This window comes from Lissotriton vulgaris, chromosome 3_1 (genome assembly GCF_964263255.1).
Source record: "Lissotriton vulgaris chromosome 3_1, aLisVul1.2, whole genome shotgun sequence".
Lineage (NCBI taxonomy): Eukaryota > Metazoa > Chordata > Amphibia > Caudata > Salamandridae > Lissotriton > Lissotriton vulgaris.
Genome location: NC_141689.1, coordinates 237,073,881 through 237,092,859, shown reverse-complemented (window position 1 = coordinate 237,092,859; position 18,979 = coordinate 237,073,881). Strand labels below are relative to the sequence as shown.

At 47.1% G+C, this 18,979-nt stretch overlaps 1 protein-coding gene across 1 annotated transcript in view; it reads left to right on the top strand.

Annotated features, from left to right (window-relative positions):
- Positions 1-18,979, top strand: part of LOXHD1 (lipoxygenase homology PLAT domains 1) — a 1,115,079-nt gene that overhangs the window by 636,250 nt on the left and 459,850 nt on the right. Inside the window, exons 19-20 of the mRNA XM_086960347.1 lie at positions 6,041-6,195; positions 12,939-13,099. Coding sequence (XP_086816473.1) covers positions 6,041-6,195; positions 12,939-13,099 — 316 coding nt within the window. The remainder of the gene's footprint in view (positions 1-6,040; positions 6,196-12,938; positions 13,100-18,979) is intronic.

Genomic DNA, 18,979 nt, shown 5'->3' with positions numbered 1-18,979 from the left:
CGCCCTAAGTGCGCTGGGGATGCCCAGACGTGGGTCCCAGGCACTCCACACCACTTGGAGTCAAGCTAGCCGGGCTGATGAGAGGTGTTACCTCGAAACCGGTCCGGTCCTCGGATGCTTGATTCCGTTCTGGGAAGGACATGGCTTTTGTAGTTCGGACTGGACTGTTCCCATGGGGCAACAGGGTCAGAGCTGATTTGCATATCGCCATTGTCTAACCCAGGGTGGTGTGGAGTGCAAAAAAACGATGGATTTGGGCCCAGATCTTTTGACTGGGGGAGTGTGTGACATTGATCCACATTCAGTCCATCACTTGTTGTTTTTGCAATTGCCGCCCTAAGTGCGCTGGGGATGCCCAGACGTGGGTCCCAGGCACTCCACACCACTTGGAGTCAAGCTAGCCGGGCTGATGAGAGGTGTTACCTCGAAACCGGTCCGGTCCTCGGATGCTTGATTCCGTTCTGGGAAGGACATGGCTTTTGTAGTTCGGACTGGACTGTTCCCATGGGGCAACAGGGTCAGAGCTGATTTGCATATCGCCATTGTCTAACCCAGGGTGGTGTGGAGTGCAAAAAAACGATGGATTTGGGCCCAGATCTTTTGACTGGTGGAGTGTGTGACATTGATCCACATTCAGTCCATCACTTGTTGTTTTTGCAATTGCCGCCCTAAGTGCGCTGGGGATGCCCAGACGTGGGTCCCAGGCACTCCACACCACTTGGAGTCAAGCTAGCCGGGCTGATGAGAGGTGTTACCTCGAAACCGGTCCGGTCCTCGGATGCTTGATTCCGTTCTGGGAAGGACATGGCTTTTGTAGTTCGGACTGGACTGTTCCCATGGGGCAACAGGGTCAGAGCTGATTTGAATATCGCCATTGTCTAACCCAGGGTGGTGTGGAGTGCAAAAAAACGATGGATTTGGGCTCAGATCTTTTGACTGGGGGAGTGTGTGACATTGATCCACATTCAGTCCATCACTTGTTGTTTTTGCAATTGCCGCCCTAAGTGCGCTGGGGATGCCCAGACGTGGATACCAGGCACTCCACACCACTTGGAGTCAAGCTAGCCGGGCTGATGAGAGGTGTTACCTCGAAACCGGTCCGGTCCTCGGATGCTTGATTCCGTTCTGGGAAGGACATGGCTTTTGTAGTTCGGACTGGACTGTTCCCATGGGGCAACAGGGTCAGAGCTGATTTGCATATCGCCATTGTCTAACCCAGGGTGGTGTGGAGTGCAAAAAAACGATGGATTTGGGCCCAGATCTTTTGACTGGGGGAGTGTGTGACATTGATCCACATTCAGTCCATCACTTGTTGTTTTTGCAATTGCCGCCCTAAGTGCGCTGGGGAGGCCCAGACGTGGGTCCCAGGCACTCCACACCACTTGGAGTCAAGCTAGCCGGGCTGATGAGAGGTGTTACCTCGAAACCGGTCCGGTCCTCGGATGCTTGATTCCGTTCTGGGAAGGACATGGCTTTTGTAGTTCGGACTGGACTGTTCCCATGGGGCAACAGGGTCAGAGCTGATTTGCATATCGCCATTGTCTAACCCAGGGTGGTGTGGAGTGCAAAAAAAGGATGGATTTGGGCCCAGATCTTTTGACTGGGGGAGTGTGTGACATTGATCCACATTCAGTCCATCACTTGTTGTTTTTGCAATTGCCGCCCTAAGTGTGCTGGGGATGCCCAGACGTGGGTCCCAGGCACTCCACACCACTTGGAGTCAAGCTAGCCGGGCTGATGAGAGGTGTTACCTCGAAACCGGTCCGGTCCTCGGATGCTTGATTCCGTTCTGGGAAGGACATGGCTTTTGTAGTTCGGACTGGACTGTTCCCATGGGGCAACAGGGTCAGAGCTGATTTGCATATCGCCATTGTCTAACCCAGGGTGGTGTGGAGTGCAAAAAAACGATGGATTTGGGCCCAGATCTTTTGACTGGGGGAGTGTGTGACATTGATCCACATTCAGTCCATCACTTGTTGTTTTTGCAATTGCCGCCCTAAGTGCGCTGGGGATGCCCAGACGTGGGTCCCAGGCACTCCACACCACTTGGAGTCAAGCTAGCCGGGCTGATGAGAGGTGTTACCTCGAAACCGGTCCGGTCCTCGGATGCTTGATTCCGTTCTGGGAAGGACATGGATTTTGTAGTTCGGACTGGACTGTTCCCATGGGGCAACAGGGTCAGAGCTGATTTGCATATCACCATTGTCTAACCCAGGGTGGTGTGGAGTGCAAAAAAACGATGGATTTGGGCCCAGATCTTTTGACTGGGGGAGTGTGTGACATTGATCCACATTCAGTCCATCACTTGTTGTTCTTGCAATTGCCGCCCTAAGTGCGCTGGGGATGCCCAGACGTGGGTCCCAGGCACTCCACACCACTTGGAGTCAAGCTAGCCGGGCTGATGAGAGGTGTTACCTCGAAACCGGTCCGGTCCTCGGATGCTTGATTCCGTTCTGGGAAGGACATGGCTTTTGTAGTTCGGACTGGACTGTTCCCATGGGGCAACAGGGTCAGAGCTGATTTGCATATCGCCATTGTCTAACCCAGGGTGGTGTGGAGTGCAAAAAAACGATGGATTTGGGCCCAGATCTTTTGACTGGGGGAGTGTGTGACATTGATCCACATTCAGTCCATCACTTGTTGTTTTTGCAATTGCCGCCCTAAGTGCGCTGGGGATGCCCAGACGTGGGTCCCAGGCACTCCACACCACTTGGAGTCAAGCTAGCCGGGCTGATGAGAGGTGTTACCTCGAAACCGGTCCGGTCCTCGGATGCTTGATTCCGTTCTGGGAAGGACATGGCTTTTGTAGTTCGGACTGGACTGTTCCCATGGGGCAACAGGGTCAGAGCTGATTTGCATATCGCCATTGTCTAACCCAGGGTGGTGTGGAGTGCAAAAAAACGATGGATTTGGGCCCAGATCTTTTGACTGGGGGAGTGTGTGACATTGATCCACATTCAGTCCATCACTTGTTGTTTTTGCTTAATTTAATATGTTTTGCTCCTACAGTAATCCATAATGAATTCTTTGTTTTCCAGAAAAAGCTTAGTCATAGCAATCATTCAAGAGACTTTACATTAATTCTTTTTTATCAGTAACTTATACTCGGATTTTGCGAATAGTCAAAATTTGTAAACTTACTCCAAAGTGTAAGTTATCTTTCTGAAACGTCTGGATTGGAATTGTGGGACGGGGGATTAATGTAAAAGTCTTACGATGCTCCATTTACCCAACTCACCTTGGGGTGCATCAGCAAAGCTGAGTGCAGAGGGCCTTGTTTGGCAGCAGGTTGTTGTAGCATGAGGCTAGGGCTGCATTAGTAGAGTTGGAGAAAGGAGTGAATAGCTCCAGCACAGATCTGTCAAATATACATAACTGAGGTGTTGATAGTTGAGTTTTATCTAAGTGGTGCACTGCTATGTGAGTTCTATGGGCCATGAATGAAGCCCAGAAAGAAAGAGTCCTTGTCTAATCACAAGGCCTCATTGGAATGATGGAGAGTAGACAAAGTTACCAGTGCTCAGTTTGTCTCCATACCGAGGGATAGAAAAAACCCAACTCACCCTCCTTTGGACCTGATTGTCTCTAATACATTTATTAAAGACAACTACTTCCAAAGAAAACCATGGTACAAGATAAATGAACTCCAAACCCTGTACATTGCAGTCATAATTCACCTGAAGTTACTAGTAGATAGGACATCCAACAAGTTGCAAGATCCTAATAAACCAAAACAGTTATAGGTCCAGTTTCATTCTTTTGAATCTGCCACAATGCATGAATGTTTTTACAAATATATTAATGCATCAAACAGCCATAAGTGTAAGCTTTCATTGCTAGAGTGCTAATCTATTTCAAATACTGCCCAAGAAATTGTATTTTAGTTTAAATTGATTCATGGTTACAATCAGTGTGCCGCCCATGCAGGCCCACTCTATTGTCAGTGGTGCTGCTCCATTTATGACAACGTTCCAGAGAGCATTGTGTGCCAGAGGACTTCTTGACAATAATCCAAACCCAAAGTCAAGAAAGAAATTTAAGATAGAACCAAGCTTTCGCAGGTGGCCTGCATTTCTTGTGCCTTCTCTCTGGAGAAGGGGACGCTCCCAAAGACGGTCTCCATACAGTGTGCTCTCCAAGAGTTTCCATTCAATTTCAAAGGCCATGCTACCACTAAAGCTGCTGCCCACCACTGCTGTGTGAGCCTTTTCTTTCTTTTCTTTCCTACGGTTGGTCAATTCACACTCACGATACCCTAAGGTGGGATGGGCAGCCAGGACTGTGAAGGACAAGGGTCTTGCAGGATTCGTATGGAAGTCAGATGGAGCCAGGGCATAGCAACAGGCCCCTGTGACAGGAGGGAAGTGGGTTACTTCCAATGGAGTGAAATTTTCAACATACCTGATTAAAACACTTCTTTCAATAGAAGTGCTTCAGAATAGTATATTGGACCTAACCTCATGTCCAAAGACGAAGATTTCAAAGGAAATATCCCAAAAGACAAGAAGACTAAATGTGGCTAAACTGCATCCTCAGTTTTAATGCTGTTTAGTTTTTGGTTAAGATTGCAGTTGTATCACTTGCTTATGAAGGAACGTTCAGACAGTTTAGCTCCTTTGAGCCTAATTACGATTATGTTGGTATTTAGTGGAGAGATGCGGGAGGGCTGGAATTCCCAATTCCAGCTGGTATCCTCACATTGAAAACAGGGGATATTGCGATTTCTCTCAGAAATGGGGAATAACTGCACAGATCCAGTGATACTGGGGTCTTTGCTGTGTGGTTTATCCTGATTCCAGGGAGGAAATTGCAGTCATATTCTGACTTCAATATTCAGGCGGTAGCGGCTACTCCACCATGCCTGAGGAGCGTTCCCCCACCTGCCAGCTGACAAAAAAAAGAAAATGAAAACAATAATAAACCCTTGTTTATTATCGTTTTATTTTTGCTCTGGAGCCGAGGCATGGGCGCAGGACCAGGGGGATGACAGGCTGGTGGAGTGTTTTGCACTGCAGTTCAGTGCGCATGACGGTCTGGCCAGCCGTCTCAGGGTGGCCAAACTGTCATTTGCACTGAAGCTCTCTCCAACCCCAGCAGCATTACCAGGTTAGAGAGAGCAGGCCTGTGCCAGTACAACTGGGAGCACAAATGCTCAGAGCTCAGGCCAATCCTGATGTAGCTTTCACCAACATGAAAGCAGTATCAGGATTGGCCGCAGTGCAATCTTGGAGCCTTTGCCTGCAGAAGAGAGGGGGCGCGATGCAGCAAGGCAAATAAGTTTTTTAAAAAAAATGTTTTAAATATGTTTCATCCATCCACCGCCCCCCCACCCTAAACCCACCTCTCCACTCCATCCACACACCGGCCGCTACTGTGAGCAGGTGGGAAGTGTCTGGGATATGGCCGGTGGCGTTGGGAGGAGACCAAGACAGCCTCTAGTCTTCTCCCCCTTTACTGTTACAGGGGTCAGGCAAAAGCTGAGCTGCGATGCTGCCCTCATCACTTGTCCCTTCAGCAGGAAAGAAGTCTCCAAGTCCAGAATTATCAGGACTGGAGTTTGTGGTCCCATGATTGCAGGTGGTGGAATTCCACCCAGAGTTTTCGCTCTGGGTGAACTTACTCCACTCTTAGTCTGGACCTTTGTATGTTGTGGCAGTGCATCTGTTTCTGATCCTCTTTGTTTGTTGTAATGGGTTGTAATTACTATGTATTTTTTTTACATGAAGAGTCTGGCACAGAGTTGACTGGTAACATGCAGTCGTCCATGTAATTCCAATAGTAAATCGTCCAGGTGGAGAATCCTTGAGTAGGATTGCCTCAAACACAGCAGTAGTCAGGCACAGGTATTTCTGTAGGAAGACTTCCAACTGGTATAGAATTCTGAAAATGGAGGATTCAACACTTCCCCAAAAGGAGGATTTTCTGTTGTCACCCTAAGAGTACTCTTTGCTGCTTTTGTACTTCTCTGATCCCCGGAAGTGTACTTTTGTTTCTGAGAGAGTACTTTCTATGCTGAGATTTGTGATTGCTTCCTTGTTAGTGGTGAAGTACCGCATAACTGTCCACACTGGCAGCATCAGCGGAGGCGGAACTGATGCCAACGTCTTCATCTGCCTCTTTGGAGACAAGGGCGACACTGGGGAGCGGCACCTGATTGACTGCAAGAACAACATGAATAAATTTGAAAAGGGAAATGTAAGTGGGTAAATGTTATATGTCACCACTTTTATCCTGTCTACAAAATTATTGTTTTGCGGTATTTCTCTATGTTTACATTGTAAAAAAATAATTTCCTTGCATAGCAGTGGCTTAGGCCCTTATTATGGGTCTGGATGTCTACGGACCGCCAGACTTAAGGTGTCGGTCTCCCAATCGCCATATTATGACTAGGGCGGTTGGGTTGCCCTGGGACCACTGCATCTGCTGCAACCGCCAGGGAATGGCCAGTACCTGGTGGTCGTGCGGCAATCCTGAGGCCGCAATATGCATGGTGGGGCTGCTGCAGCCCCGCCAAGCTCATTACAAGTTTCCTCACACCACACTTTTCATGGTGGTGCAACCGCTATGAAAAGTGTGACGGTGAGGAAACAAAGAAGGTCCTACAGGGCCCCCTGGTGCCTCCTGCAATGTGGATGGACACAGGGGGGCACAACATGTGTCCTCCGGTGTGCATGCACACCAGTACCTGCATGGCATTGACGGCATCAGTCCATCCCGTGCTGGTACTGCCTTTGACATTCCCATTGCAGTGCCTATTTCATAGACACTGCCATGGGAAAACCAAAAAAAGCCTGCCAGGCAAGAGAAAACTCCTGATCTGGCGGGCGGTTCTTACATAGGTTTGGCGGTGTGGGAGCAGGGCGGTGCAGCTCCTGCACCACCAAACTCATAAGGCCCATGTGTTTTCATTATTTATGTTTCCATATAGTTCTTATTTTAGACCTGAGTATAGATTTTGCCCATTTGTTTATTCCCAAAAATATTCGTAATATTCTTTTCATGGCTGTTATATAAGGTTTTATTTGTAAATGTCTACGAATTTATGCATGCATAAAATTAAATGTAAGTAAAATGTTTTCCTTTATTTCGTCTTTAAAGAAATATATAAAATGATCTAACATGAATGATCAAATGAATGCCAAGAGTAAGAGCAAACTGCCGCTTGGGATGTGTGGATGGAAATGATTGAATTATTGAAATTATTGAATCTGTTATAAAGTCTGTTGAGCACACTGGAGGTCCCTTCTCTAACCTATCACTTCACATGCTGTGGGGAAAGAGTACAATATTTTTAATCTAATAAACAAACCGGCTACCTAACCACTAACCACAGTCAGACTTAGCAGACTCTTACTCTGACAAGAAGGGTAAACATCGTTTACAACGCGGTGTTTACATCGCAGTGCCTTTACAACAATGCCATTACAAAGCAAGTCGTTACTACGACTTGCGCTGGATGGCGCTGTTGGACAAGGAATGTTGTAATTTTATATTCCAACACCTTCCCTACTGTTACGTGGACTGGTGTTGGAATATAAAATTATAATATTCAAAAATCCACGCCCTCCAACGCAAGTCGTTGCAACGACTTGCGTTGTAATGCCCGCGTTGTCAAGTACCGCGATCTAAAAGATCGCGTTGTACAGACATACATCCGACAAGAAGGCCTGAGCAATCTCTACAGTGGTAATACAAGAGTTGTTTGACACTCTTTTATGTCTAAAAGTAAACTGCTGCTATTTAGACAAAACGACTGATTGGGGGAAAAAATCTGGCCTTTTTGTTGACATATATAGACGTCCTAATCCTTCTGTCAGTGTTTCAGCTCCAACTCCAGATTTTCCTGGAAAATGTGGATGTTCTAAACCAAAAAGGCGGGGAAATAAAGTGTCCCAGGAAGAAATTCATTATAGTCAAAAATGCAAACATTTTAATGAGATGCATTTTGTTCTTCCACGAAAACAAATGTTCCTAATTCTAGTTAATGTCAGATCAATGCATATATGATGTAATCTAAAGTCTGTATGAGTCATGTAGAATAAATTTTTGTCGTTAAGTGAGTAGGTGGAGACTCCCCGTCTTTACAGATTCTTAGAGTGAAATTGATAGCACTGCCCCCTTCAGTGTTCATCCAGTCACAGAACATTTAGTCCTGTTCCTATTCTGCTCCTACACACAATGCACCAAGGAACTAAAATGAACTAGGTAAATCGTGGTATCTTGCAATTTAGTGCCACTTTCTGATAGAGACTTCTAGCTGCAGATTCCTCACCTTTTGAATATTCCCCAGGCATCAGCACAGATTCTGACAATGACTATGACCAGGTGATGAATTCTCTCAGCCCTACCCAAGGACAATTGGTATGAGGACTAGCAGGAGGTTAGTGGGCTACATAACTCCCTAGAGATAGATGACTTTTCTCCTTGCCCTACCACGTACAAATCTGCCTCTTATGCTATGGTTATGCGTATGGCAGCGGAAATCCTTGACCTCCAGCTTCCCACCATGGAGGTGAAAACAAACCGTGCTGACTGATGTCCTGCAACCTGGCCAGACTACCTCTGATCCCCTATTCCCTTTCACGAGGCCCTGATTAATCCCCTCCTAGGGGCTTTAGCCAAGCCTTGTACTGGCCTTCCAGGTATCAGGCAGATTGCCAGGCACCACTACCCTGCTCTAGTCGACCCAGCCTTTATATCACAGCACCCTTTTCCAGAGAGCAACATGGTGCAGGCCTCCCCCAGCCAGACCTACCCCAACAATTTTCCTAACACTCCCTCTGACAGAGAATCAAAACAAATAGAGATCTTTGGTAAATGCCTCTTCTCATCAGCCAGTTTGGCCCTGCAATCGATCAATGCCTCATATACGTTGGGACGTTACACTCATGCCCTTTGTGACTCATTTGCACAAGCCCTCCTGTGTGTACCAAATTCTTTCACCCTGTCCTTTTGGGGGTGATCCAAGATGCGTATGATGCAGCCGCAGTCACAATTCATTGTGGCGTGGACACCACCCACTCCGTTGGGCGATCTATAGGCACCAGCATTGCCATTTTTTGACATGTGCAGATGCCATTGCTGGGTTCTTGGGTGATGTCCAGTCTTCCTTGATGGACATGCTGTTCAACCGGAATCGCATGTCTGAGGACAAGGCTGGGTCTGCCCTTGAACGCTTCAGAGAGAGTAGGGCTACTGCTCGCTCTCTGGGCTTTCTTCCCAGCCTCACCAGCCGCAGCAATTCCACTGTCCCTTTCGTGGCTTGGGCCGAGGCTTCCCTTACGGCCAGTCAGTTCTGCCCCAGCAGCGAACCCAGCAGCTTTGCAGTAGAGCCTGAGGTGCCCTGTGCCCCCCAGGACAAGGTCAGCATGCCACCCAGTCCACCACCCCCAAGCCGCACCTGTCAGATATCTTTAGTATATCCTTAGATGGTCACAGCCACATAGTAGGAGGCATAATCCATTGATTCTATCTAGGTGGCAAGCAATCACATTGAACAGGTGGGTCCTGCAGATTGTCTACAAAGGTTATGCTTTACCTTTTCTTTCATCCCCACTGCACCTTAAACCGCCCACCCAGCGACTGACGGAGGACCAGCTCTCCATTTTGCAGCAGGAAGTGGGCACCTTTTTGCCCAAAGGGGCTGTCAGGAATGTGCCTTGTGGCAGAAGAAGCGTGTGGTTGTTATCCTTGCTACTTTCTGGTGCCCAAGAAAGACAGAGGTCTTCAACCTATTCTAGTTCTGTCTCCCCTCAACATTGAAAAGAGGAATTCAAAATTCTCACCCTCTGCCAGGTCTTTTCTGCCCTCCACCCTCGAGATTGGATGGTGGTGTTGGACCTGCTGGATGCCTATCTCCACATACCCATCCTGCCAGCCCATCTGTGCTACCTGCGGTTCGTGGTGGGACAGAAGCATTTTCTGTTTACTGTGCTGCCCTTTGGTCTCACCAGCGATCCATTTGCAAAGTAATTCCAGTGGTGACAGCACACCTTCGTAGCTCTGAGGTGCCATTTGTTTACTGGCTGTTGACGACAGAATTATCCCAAGTAGCTGTCAACCACCTCCAGACTATGGTGAACGTCCTGCCATCTTTGGGTTCACTATCAACTTGCAGAAGACACATCTGATTCCTTCTCAGATGCTCCCCTCCATCGGAGCCATTCTGGACACAGTTCAGTTCAGTTTTGTGCCTTTCTCCTGGGAAAGAGGGTCCAAGAACTTCAGACTATGATCCGAATCTTTCAGTCTGGGTTTTGGATTTTAGTGAGGTTGACTCTGAGGCTGCTGGGACTGATAACCTCCTGTATCCAGCTGGTTGAGAAGCCAGGTGGAATATAAAAAACTCTGCAGTGGGATCTGAAGTCACGGTGGGCTCAACATCAAGGCAACCTCTCCAAACAACTTCAATTTTTTAGGAGATTGCGAATGATCTGCAGTGGTGGTTACTGGACCACAATTTGGTCAGCAGCAGACCCCATACCCTTTCCAACCCAGAGGTGACATTGATGATGGATCAACAACTTTTGGGCTGGGGCGGCCGCGTGAGGCCTCTGGCCTCCGGCCGCGTCCCTGCTCCATATCAACCTTATGGAGCTCAGGGCTATGCACTTGGTGCTGAAAGCCTTCCTTCTGTCCATCAAGGGGCTGCCAGTACAGGTGCACATGTACAACACCACTGCTATGTGGTACTGTAACAAACAGGGGAGGGTAGAGTTGCTAATGCTGTGCCAGTAGGCCTTGTGCCTCTGGAAATGTCTGGTCTGCTAAAGAAACTTCCTTGTGGGGGGTGAACCTCCTGGCAGGCTCATTGAATGCCAGGGCAGGCAAACTCAACCATCAGCACCTAGCGAATCACAAGTGTTGTTTACACGTGGAGGTGTTGCACGGTCTCTTCCTCGAATGGGGAGAGCCTTGGCTTGATCCATTTGCCAACACTGAGACCGCGCAATTTCAGCACTTCTGCCCATTTGAGTTTCCAAGGCATCTCTTGCTCAGAGTGAGACTCAGGACTCCTTCATGCCTTTCCACTGCTACCATTCCTGCCCTACGTTCTGAAGAAGATCAGAACCAACCCAGTCCCCAGTCATCAAAGTGGCTCCTGACTGGGCATGGAGAGTATGGTATCCAGAACTTCAGGCTTAAGCATCTGCTTGCCGGCCAGGCTTCCCCACCAGGAGGATCTGCTGTTGCAGCAGAAAGACCGGGTTTTCCACACTGACCTTCACAATCTCAACTTCATGCATGGTGACTGAGCTGCACCAAACAAATGCCTTTCATCTCCCTGGGAAAGGTAGTTGATTTCATCTTGGCAACCCCTGTTGCAGGGAAATGTTTGTGGCATGTCTAATAGACCAACTCCAAGTCAAATTGTCTGTTATTTGTTCTGTCCCTCACCTAACAAGACATTGCTTTGGACACAATTAAAGGTTATCTTTCAACTATTTCTGCCTTCCTGTGATTGACCAAACAACATTCCTTGTTAAAATCACAGGTTAAGAGGTTTTGGCACGGTTGCAGTATCTGTTTCCCCCTTCTTGTTTTGTGAAGACCCAATGGAACCTCAATCTCGTCCTTACTTATTTGATGTGTAATCCATTCAAGCTGCTCCACAACTGTTCCCTACACCTCCTCACCATAAAAACTGTGTTCCTGGTTGCCATCACCTCAGCATAGCATGTGAGTGAGCTTCAGGCTTTGTGTGTTCATTCACCATAAACCACCTTCTTCCCGTTAAGCTGGTTCTGTGAACTGGGGCATCCTTTCTACCGAAAGTTGAGATGCCGTTCGACGTCAGACAAACCATCATCCTGCTGGTGTTCTGTGCTCAGCCTCGCTCCTCTAAGGTAGAGTAAAGACTCCATTACTTGGACGCCTAGAAGAGTGCTCAGTTTTTACATCGATTGTACCAAAGACCACAGGGTGGACGATCAGCTTTTTGTGAGGTTCGCAGGAGTGAAAAGCAACAAAGCTGTACAGTAGCATGCCATCTCGCGCTGGATCGTGCTTTACTTTAAAGTCTGCTATGTAGTGGCCCAAAAGCAGGCACTGGAAGGACTGCACACTTATTTTACGAGGGCCAAAGCTGCACCAGCACACGAAGTCCCTATTTGTAGACATACGCCAGGCTGCCACGTGGATCTCTCCATAAGTCCAGAAGGTACTATTGCTTGCACAGCCAAGTCTGCAGAGAAGGACACATTGCTCGCTCTTCCCTGCCTGATTTTCTAGTTTGAGTACATGCACAGTTCACCTCCAATTAGGTATTGCTTCGGTATCTATTCAAAAGATGAGGAACCTCCAGCTAGAAGTCTCAAACAGAAGAACAAGTTACTTACCTTCGTTTACACTTTTTCTGGTAGAGACTCTGTCTAGTCACAGATTCCTCACCGACCGTCCCATCCTTCACATTCTGTAATTGGACTTGACCGATCAATAAAATCCCAAGTCTAGCACACTAGTCTATCAGTTTGCTTTTGGGGATCCACTTCTGGGTATGCAGACCGTCTCAAAAGCAACTGATGTCAACGCGCAGAACTGGTGCCCATATAGAACCCACACGTCACTTTCGCAGCATAACAGCATCAATTCAGAGCCACACAGTGCCCCCTTCCGACATGCAGACATACTATGGAAAAGATACCAGATCCAGTCTGACACCTAGGGAATCTTTGCAAGGTGAGGAATCTGCAAATAGACAGAGTCTTTACTGACAAGATCTTTAACAAAGGTAAGCAACTTGTTTAACAGCCCTTCGCCCAATTATGCAAAATACAGTAGTAAAAAAAATATGGTGAGGACAAACATGAAACAAGATGTAAATATATACTAGTAAACTGTAATAAATGTATCCACAGGGCAGCCTACCACTTTAGTGAGGGAATGTTGAAAGTGAAGCTCTTTACACTTCTCTATTCACTTTTTTTTACTCTCCAAAGGTGGATGAATTTATCATTGAAGCTGTCAGTCTGAAGCAGGTGAGGAGGGTGAGAATTGGGCATGACGGAAAAGGTGGAGGCTGTGGCTGGTATCTTAGCAAGGTGGTAGTTCGGGAAGATGGACAACCAGAAACCCAGGCGGTGGAATTCCCATGTGACAGGTAAAAGTACCTCTTAAATGTTGTTTGATCCAAAAGGGTACCACATTTACAGAAATTCTGATATTTGCCTACTCACTATCAGAGAGGTTATTATTGCCAACTCACCCCAATCAGGATATGTTCATTCTAAAATCAAATAGCAATTCGAAAAGTATGTTTGTATTAGTTGAAGGCAAATTAACGCAGATTACCACTGGGAAAAATCTCAGACTCTACTTTTTACCACTTTGGCATCATTCTAAGTCAGTCACCATGTAAACTGTGCACCTGGTAAATACTGATACCACAGGGTACCATATTTACCATGTGCACAGTTTGGTATCATAGGGCACTTTCTGAACATTGGAATGGGAGATAACCTGCCAACAGCATGTGTTATTCTCCATTCCGAGTTGGGAAAACTTGATGTGTACGCTGCCTGCACAAATTGGGCTGAGTATTACTTTGGAAAAACCATTGCGTCAAAACCACCTTGTTTGCACAATTTGTGTCCCGGTTATAATCTTTGCCTGGAATTGGGATAAGCACCCAAATTAGAATGAAGGCCTTTACCCGGATTAAAAATTGCATGTATATGTCATCTAAGAGCAATAGTCACGGGAAAGCAAGAGTGATCCTGGAGAAGGAATGGTGTCTGAAACATGATTAGCACGTATGTAGATAATTAATCCTCCTATTTTCCTGACCTTCTTTTTGTTGGCTTTAGGACTCTGAGCACTTTACCAATGCTGACCAGTGCTAAAGTGCATGTGCTTCTACCCTAAACATGGTAATGTTGGTGTATAATTTTTTTTTTTTAAAACATCGTTTTATTATAAGGTTACATCACTAGGTAAAGCTCCATATACATTCTGAACTTATCAACATGAGACACATTTTCTGTACTTGTTGGTGTATACATGATTGGCAAATTAATTTTACATATAGGTCCCTTGTAAATTGGTATACTATATACCCAGTGTCTGTAATATAAATGCTACTAGTGGGCCTGCAACTGGTTGCGCCACCCACACAAGTAGCCTTTCAAGCCTATATCAGGCCTGGCATTGCAAGATTTACTGCCACTTCGACTTGGCATTCAAAACCACTTTGAAAAAACCTTAAACTCCCCTTTTATGACACATAAGCGACCCCTAGGGTAAACCCTAGGTATTCCTATGGGCAGGGTGCTCTGTAACATGTACCTTTAAGTTGTACATGTCCTACTAGTGACAAACAACAACATTCTGGAGCTGGGGCTGGAATGAAATGGACCTGTGTCACTTCAAGGGCCTGCATTGAAGTCAATCCCACTTCAAAGGCACAAAAGGCACAACTGGGTATAAGTAGTGGGACTCTGGCCCGACAGTACACTACTGAACCTGTGAAGAACCTCCCCCAGGAGTAGAGACTGCTGTGCTACAAGGATTGCCACTCTGCTTGACTGCTGCTCTGTAAGAACTGCGTTTCTGCTTTGCTGTGCTGCCTTGCGTCCTGCTGATCTCTGCCCTGAGAAGTCTCAGGGCCCACAAAGACTTCTTTTAACCCTGCAACAGCACCTGCACTCTGCCATCTGTGAGTCCTACCATGCCTGGTGGTGCCAATCCAGTCCTGGGCCCTTGAAATGTGATTTCTGTTGTACAGAACTATCAAAATTGACGCAGTGACTTTGCACCCATCGGAACAGAAGCATTACCCTTTGACACCAAAGCAGGAGGTCATCAATGTCAAAGCTTTGATGCATTGTGCAGCTCAATGACAACAGACAGCACATCTCAACGACGACGCAGTGCCTGCATCATAAAGGGGTTCACAAACAAGCCTTCATCGTCTGTGTGGATCAGAACTAACACATCAAGTCTTCGATGTTGCCACTTTCTCCATCCAAGGTACTTTTTCAGCGGGACTTGCATGCGTCCTGTAGCCGGCCTGAAATTTGGATTAACCCAAATTCAGCGGGACCTCGAGAAACCCCTAAGCGCTTTTTGACTCTAGGCCCCGAATTTTGATGTAATCTTTACAAATACATAACTCTGGATCTACTTATTGAATTTGTGTTGTTTTGTTTTTACTCATAAAAATATAACCTATTTGTCTAACCCTGTGTGGAGTATTTTTGCAGTGTTTTCATAGTTGTACTGTGTGTGTGTGTGTGTTTGTGTTGCACAAATACCGTACACACTGCCTCTTTAGATAAGCCTGACTGCTCTGTGCCAAGCTTCCATAGGGTGAGCACAGGTTCTATCCTAGTGTGTATCTAGTTTCCCGTAACTAGAGTGGTGGTTGGAGCTTGTGCTCTTACAACCTGAATCTCCATTTCTAACATAGGGTTATTCAGATTACAACTACATCTCATTTAGTGCACCTGAGGAGCAGTTCACAACTTGTTTGTGCGTACCTACGCCTAACTTAGGAGTGTGAAAATCCATTGGTAGTCACAAAAGAAAAATCCAGATTCACTGGTTTGGACATTTATGCCCGCAGAGGATACACAGCACCACAAGAAATCCACCACTGTCATAGCTTTTGTACACTACTAAGTTTGAAGGGGAACTCTTGTCTTAGGAGGTGGGTGTTATGAACGTGGTGACCACCCACAAACACACAGCTGTGTGGGGATTTACAAACCTTAGGGGTGTTTTTTAAAACCTGGTTTAGACATGGTAAGTAGGTGCCTAAGCAGCTGACGCTGGGATACATGTTATTAAAAAGTTGAATGCACTAGTGCATGTTTGCACCATTTCTTGCTCCTGTGAATCGCCCACTCACAGGCACTCGCAGGTATACATTGAGAAGTTGTGGAAGCCTGCGTTCTAATCCACTGCATGCCTAGATTGCTAACCCTACTCCTGGGGATATTTGTGATGGCCCTAAAAGTGGAAAATCCACCAAATCATCATTAGAACCCACTTTTTAAAATGAGTCAGTGCGTCTGGCCTTAAATTCCATTGTGTACATTCAACTCCAGGTGACTGGTCTTCAGAAGCTGGCTTGAAAATCCTGAGCCTCTCCTTTAGCATGGGCACCAAGAGGTCAACAAACCACTAGACATGTGCTAGCTGTGGCCATGAACACTGCACTCTCCCTACCACAGGAAGCAAGGACTTGCTTGACTGTGAGTGAGCCTAACTCCTGGAGCTGGTCTTGGTCAGTCACCTAGCTGACATAAGAGATGCTCCTCCAAGTTTCCTTTGCGGCGATTGCATCAATGACTGGACTGCTCTGCATCTAGCAGGTAGCACGACAAACCGACAGGGCACTCTTCCAAAGAATGCGCCCGCTCATTTATTAGTTATTATTAGTGGAGAAGTGTGGCTCAACGGTTAGAGGCGGCAGACCCGGAGGCAGAGGTTGGCCCAGGACCAGGGTTCAATTCCCGACACGGCCGGGTGCAGGACCAATGTCAGCGGGCCCGATAAATCTCGCCTCAGTGCCACTCTAACCATGGGGTCCCACGCTGCAACTCTGGGCAATAGCTTGCTTAATCTCCACTCCGGCCCCATCACCGCCTGGGACACCTGGCTGCACCTTGGGGATGCCCAGTAAAGGGACCATCTCACAGGGAAAGCCAGGACGGGTTCCCCAGTGATACAGCGCAGGGACGCCCCAGGGTAACCACGCGCTCTATAAATCCAACATTCATTCATTCATTCATTCATTCCTGACAGAGGACTCCTATACGGCGAAGAAGAGCCAGTTTGCAGACATGGAAGATGCCGGTTGGGTCTCAGATAACCAAGTGGAGCAAGCTTGAAGTCAGGCACCCGTCGCCTTTGAAAAAGTGCATGTCTCTTGTTTGCAGGGTGGATTAAGTAGACCCCTTGAAGACTCTAGGGAGCTCAAGCTCTCTGTATCTGGGTGATGCAGGTGGAGGCCTTGCTATTGGTGCTGTTATGTTATATCAATTTATAAAGCGCAACAAATCATAACCCGAAGGTATGTTTCGGCGCTGGGCCTTTCCAGGTAATGCAACCCATTCTTAAAATAGCCAGGTTTCAAGCCTCTAAAATAGCCAGTCTTCAAGCCTCTAATGACTGAATCAGGGAATTTATAACAAGATCAATCTCTGTAGCCCAGAGGAGCAGCACAGAGCAGTATAACAAAAAAGGTGCTACTCACCAACCCACTTGTGAGCTTCCAAATTCAATCTCCCTGGCTGATCTAATGAAGGCTTGTTCATCCAGGTCTATCCTTTCTGCTCTCTGAAGCAAACAAGCTCCCTGGGGTGGTGGGGATGCTTCATTCCTACTGTATGAGCTTTCTCAGAAGTGAGATGTCTGGTTTTGGTTCTGTTGGAAGTCTCTGAATATTTCACTGCTGTCACCCCAGCTAGAGGTGGCACTACCAAAAGGCTAGGTAGGGTATCCATACTTTGCAGTCACCACTAGGTGACACTGCTCAGAGGATAGGGCAGAAAAATACCTCACTCTTTGTCGATAGGGAGTGCTCAACTGCAAAATGCGATATAGTCTGACCGAGGAAAATATTGCTCCCTTCTTCCTCTTGACTGTTTTGCTCTTGGTGTGTTTCCAGCTTCAATGTTCCAGTTACAGAGGGCAAGATCTTTGGTCCTGATGCAGAAGGGCGGTACATCATTGGAGGACTAGCTTTGCTACGTCACAGCTAATATCACCCATTAACTCCCACCATAAATATAATTTAAGTATGTTTTGAGTGTAGCTCACTATTAAGCACATATGTCTGCATGTAAAGCACCCAACAGGAGCACACAGGATTATTCTCAGAGTGTGGCATAGGGACAGAAGGGGTTAACATGCAGTTTATAACCAGAAATAAAAAAATACAATTATATTCTGCTTTAAGGTGATAGACGACCAACATTGTTTTTGCTCGTATGTGCTCAGTTATTATAGAAGGCTTGAATCTTTCAGAGCTCTCCCAAGTGGGAGTACTAGGGCTGCGAGCTAACTGCGATCACTCATTCAAAATTGCTGCATTATCGTGATTGTGAATATTGTTTTTAGGCATTTTAAAATTTCTGTGCTTGACTTTCTTGGGGACTTTTAAATCTACTATTTTAAAGGGGAATTTAGACCACGCACACTAACACCCCTCCTCACGCTACAAACCTCTTTTCTCTGCCTCGCCTAGCCGCTTTGTTTACGCGGTAGGCGGCGGCGGGCGCCATCTTTGGTGTGGGCTGGGGCTGCGCTCTAGTCGCGCCAGCCTCCCACCCTCCTCACACCCTATAAAATCAGTACCATGTCCAGATGGCGCAGTGGGCTGGCGCAGCGGGCGCGCGCCGAAGCCGCGCCAAAGCCAAGCCCGTCTGCGCCCGTCCGCGACCGGACTCGGCCAAGGGCCACCCCCCCTGGTCCTCGACTGTGTTACTCATCCCAGCAACTAAAACTGTTTAACTCAGGTAATTTACATCAAGGCTGCAATATTGTACCTCTTACCACTGCAGTGGGCGTTACCCACCCCCCCCCCCTTGCCCTGGGTGTAGCTACCAACTTCCACAACCTTATCTGTCAGCTCATTTACCCCTTAATCACACCCTGTCTCACGATTTGGACAACACTTCTTTCCATGGCTGTCGAGCAGCGCTTATTAACACGCGCTCCCTTCCATGCCACAGCCTCCAGATCAGCGAGTTCATCCTCGCCCATGACCTGGATTTACTTTTTGCCACTGAAACCTGGGGAAACGCCGGATCAGGACCGGATTTTTGCACTGCAACCCCAGAAGGCTATAGTGTAGCTAGACATGATAGACTCATAGGAAGAGGTGGCGGACTCGCCATTATGTATAAGAACAAATATCGTACCACCTTCGAGCCCATAAACTCCGTCAACTGTGAAGCAGCAATCTTTGCTATCAACATTAATCAGAAACAAGCCCTTAAAGGAATTTTGTTATATCGACCTCCCGGCCCCCGAA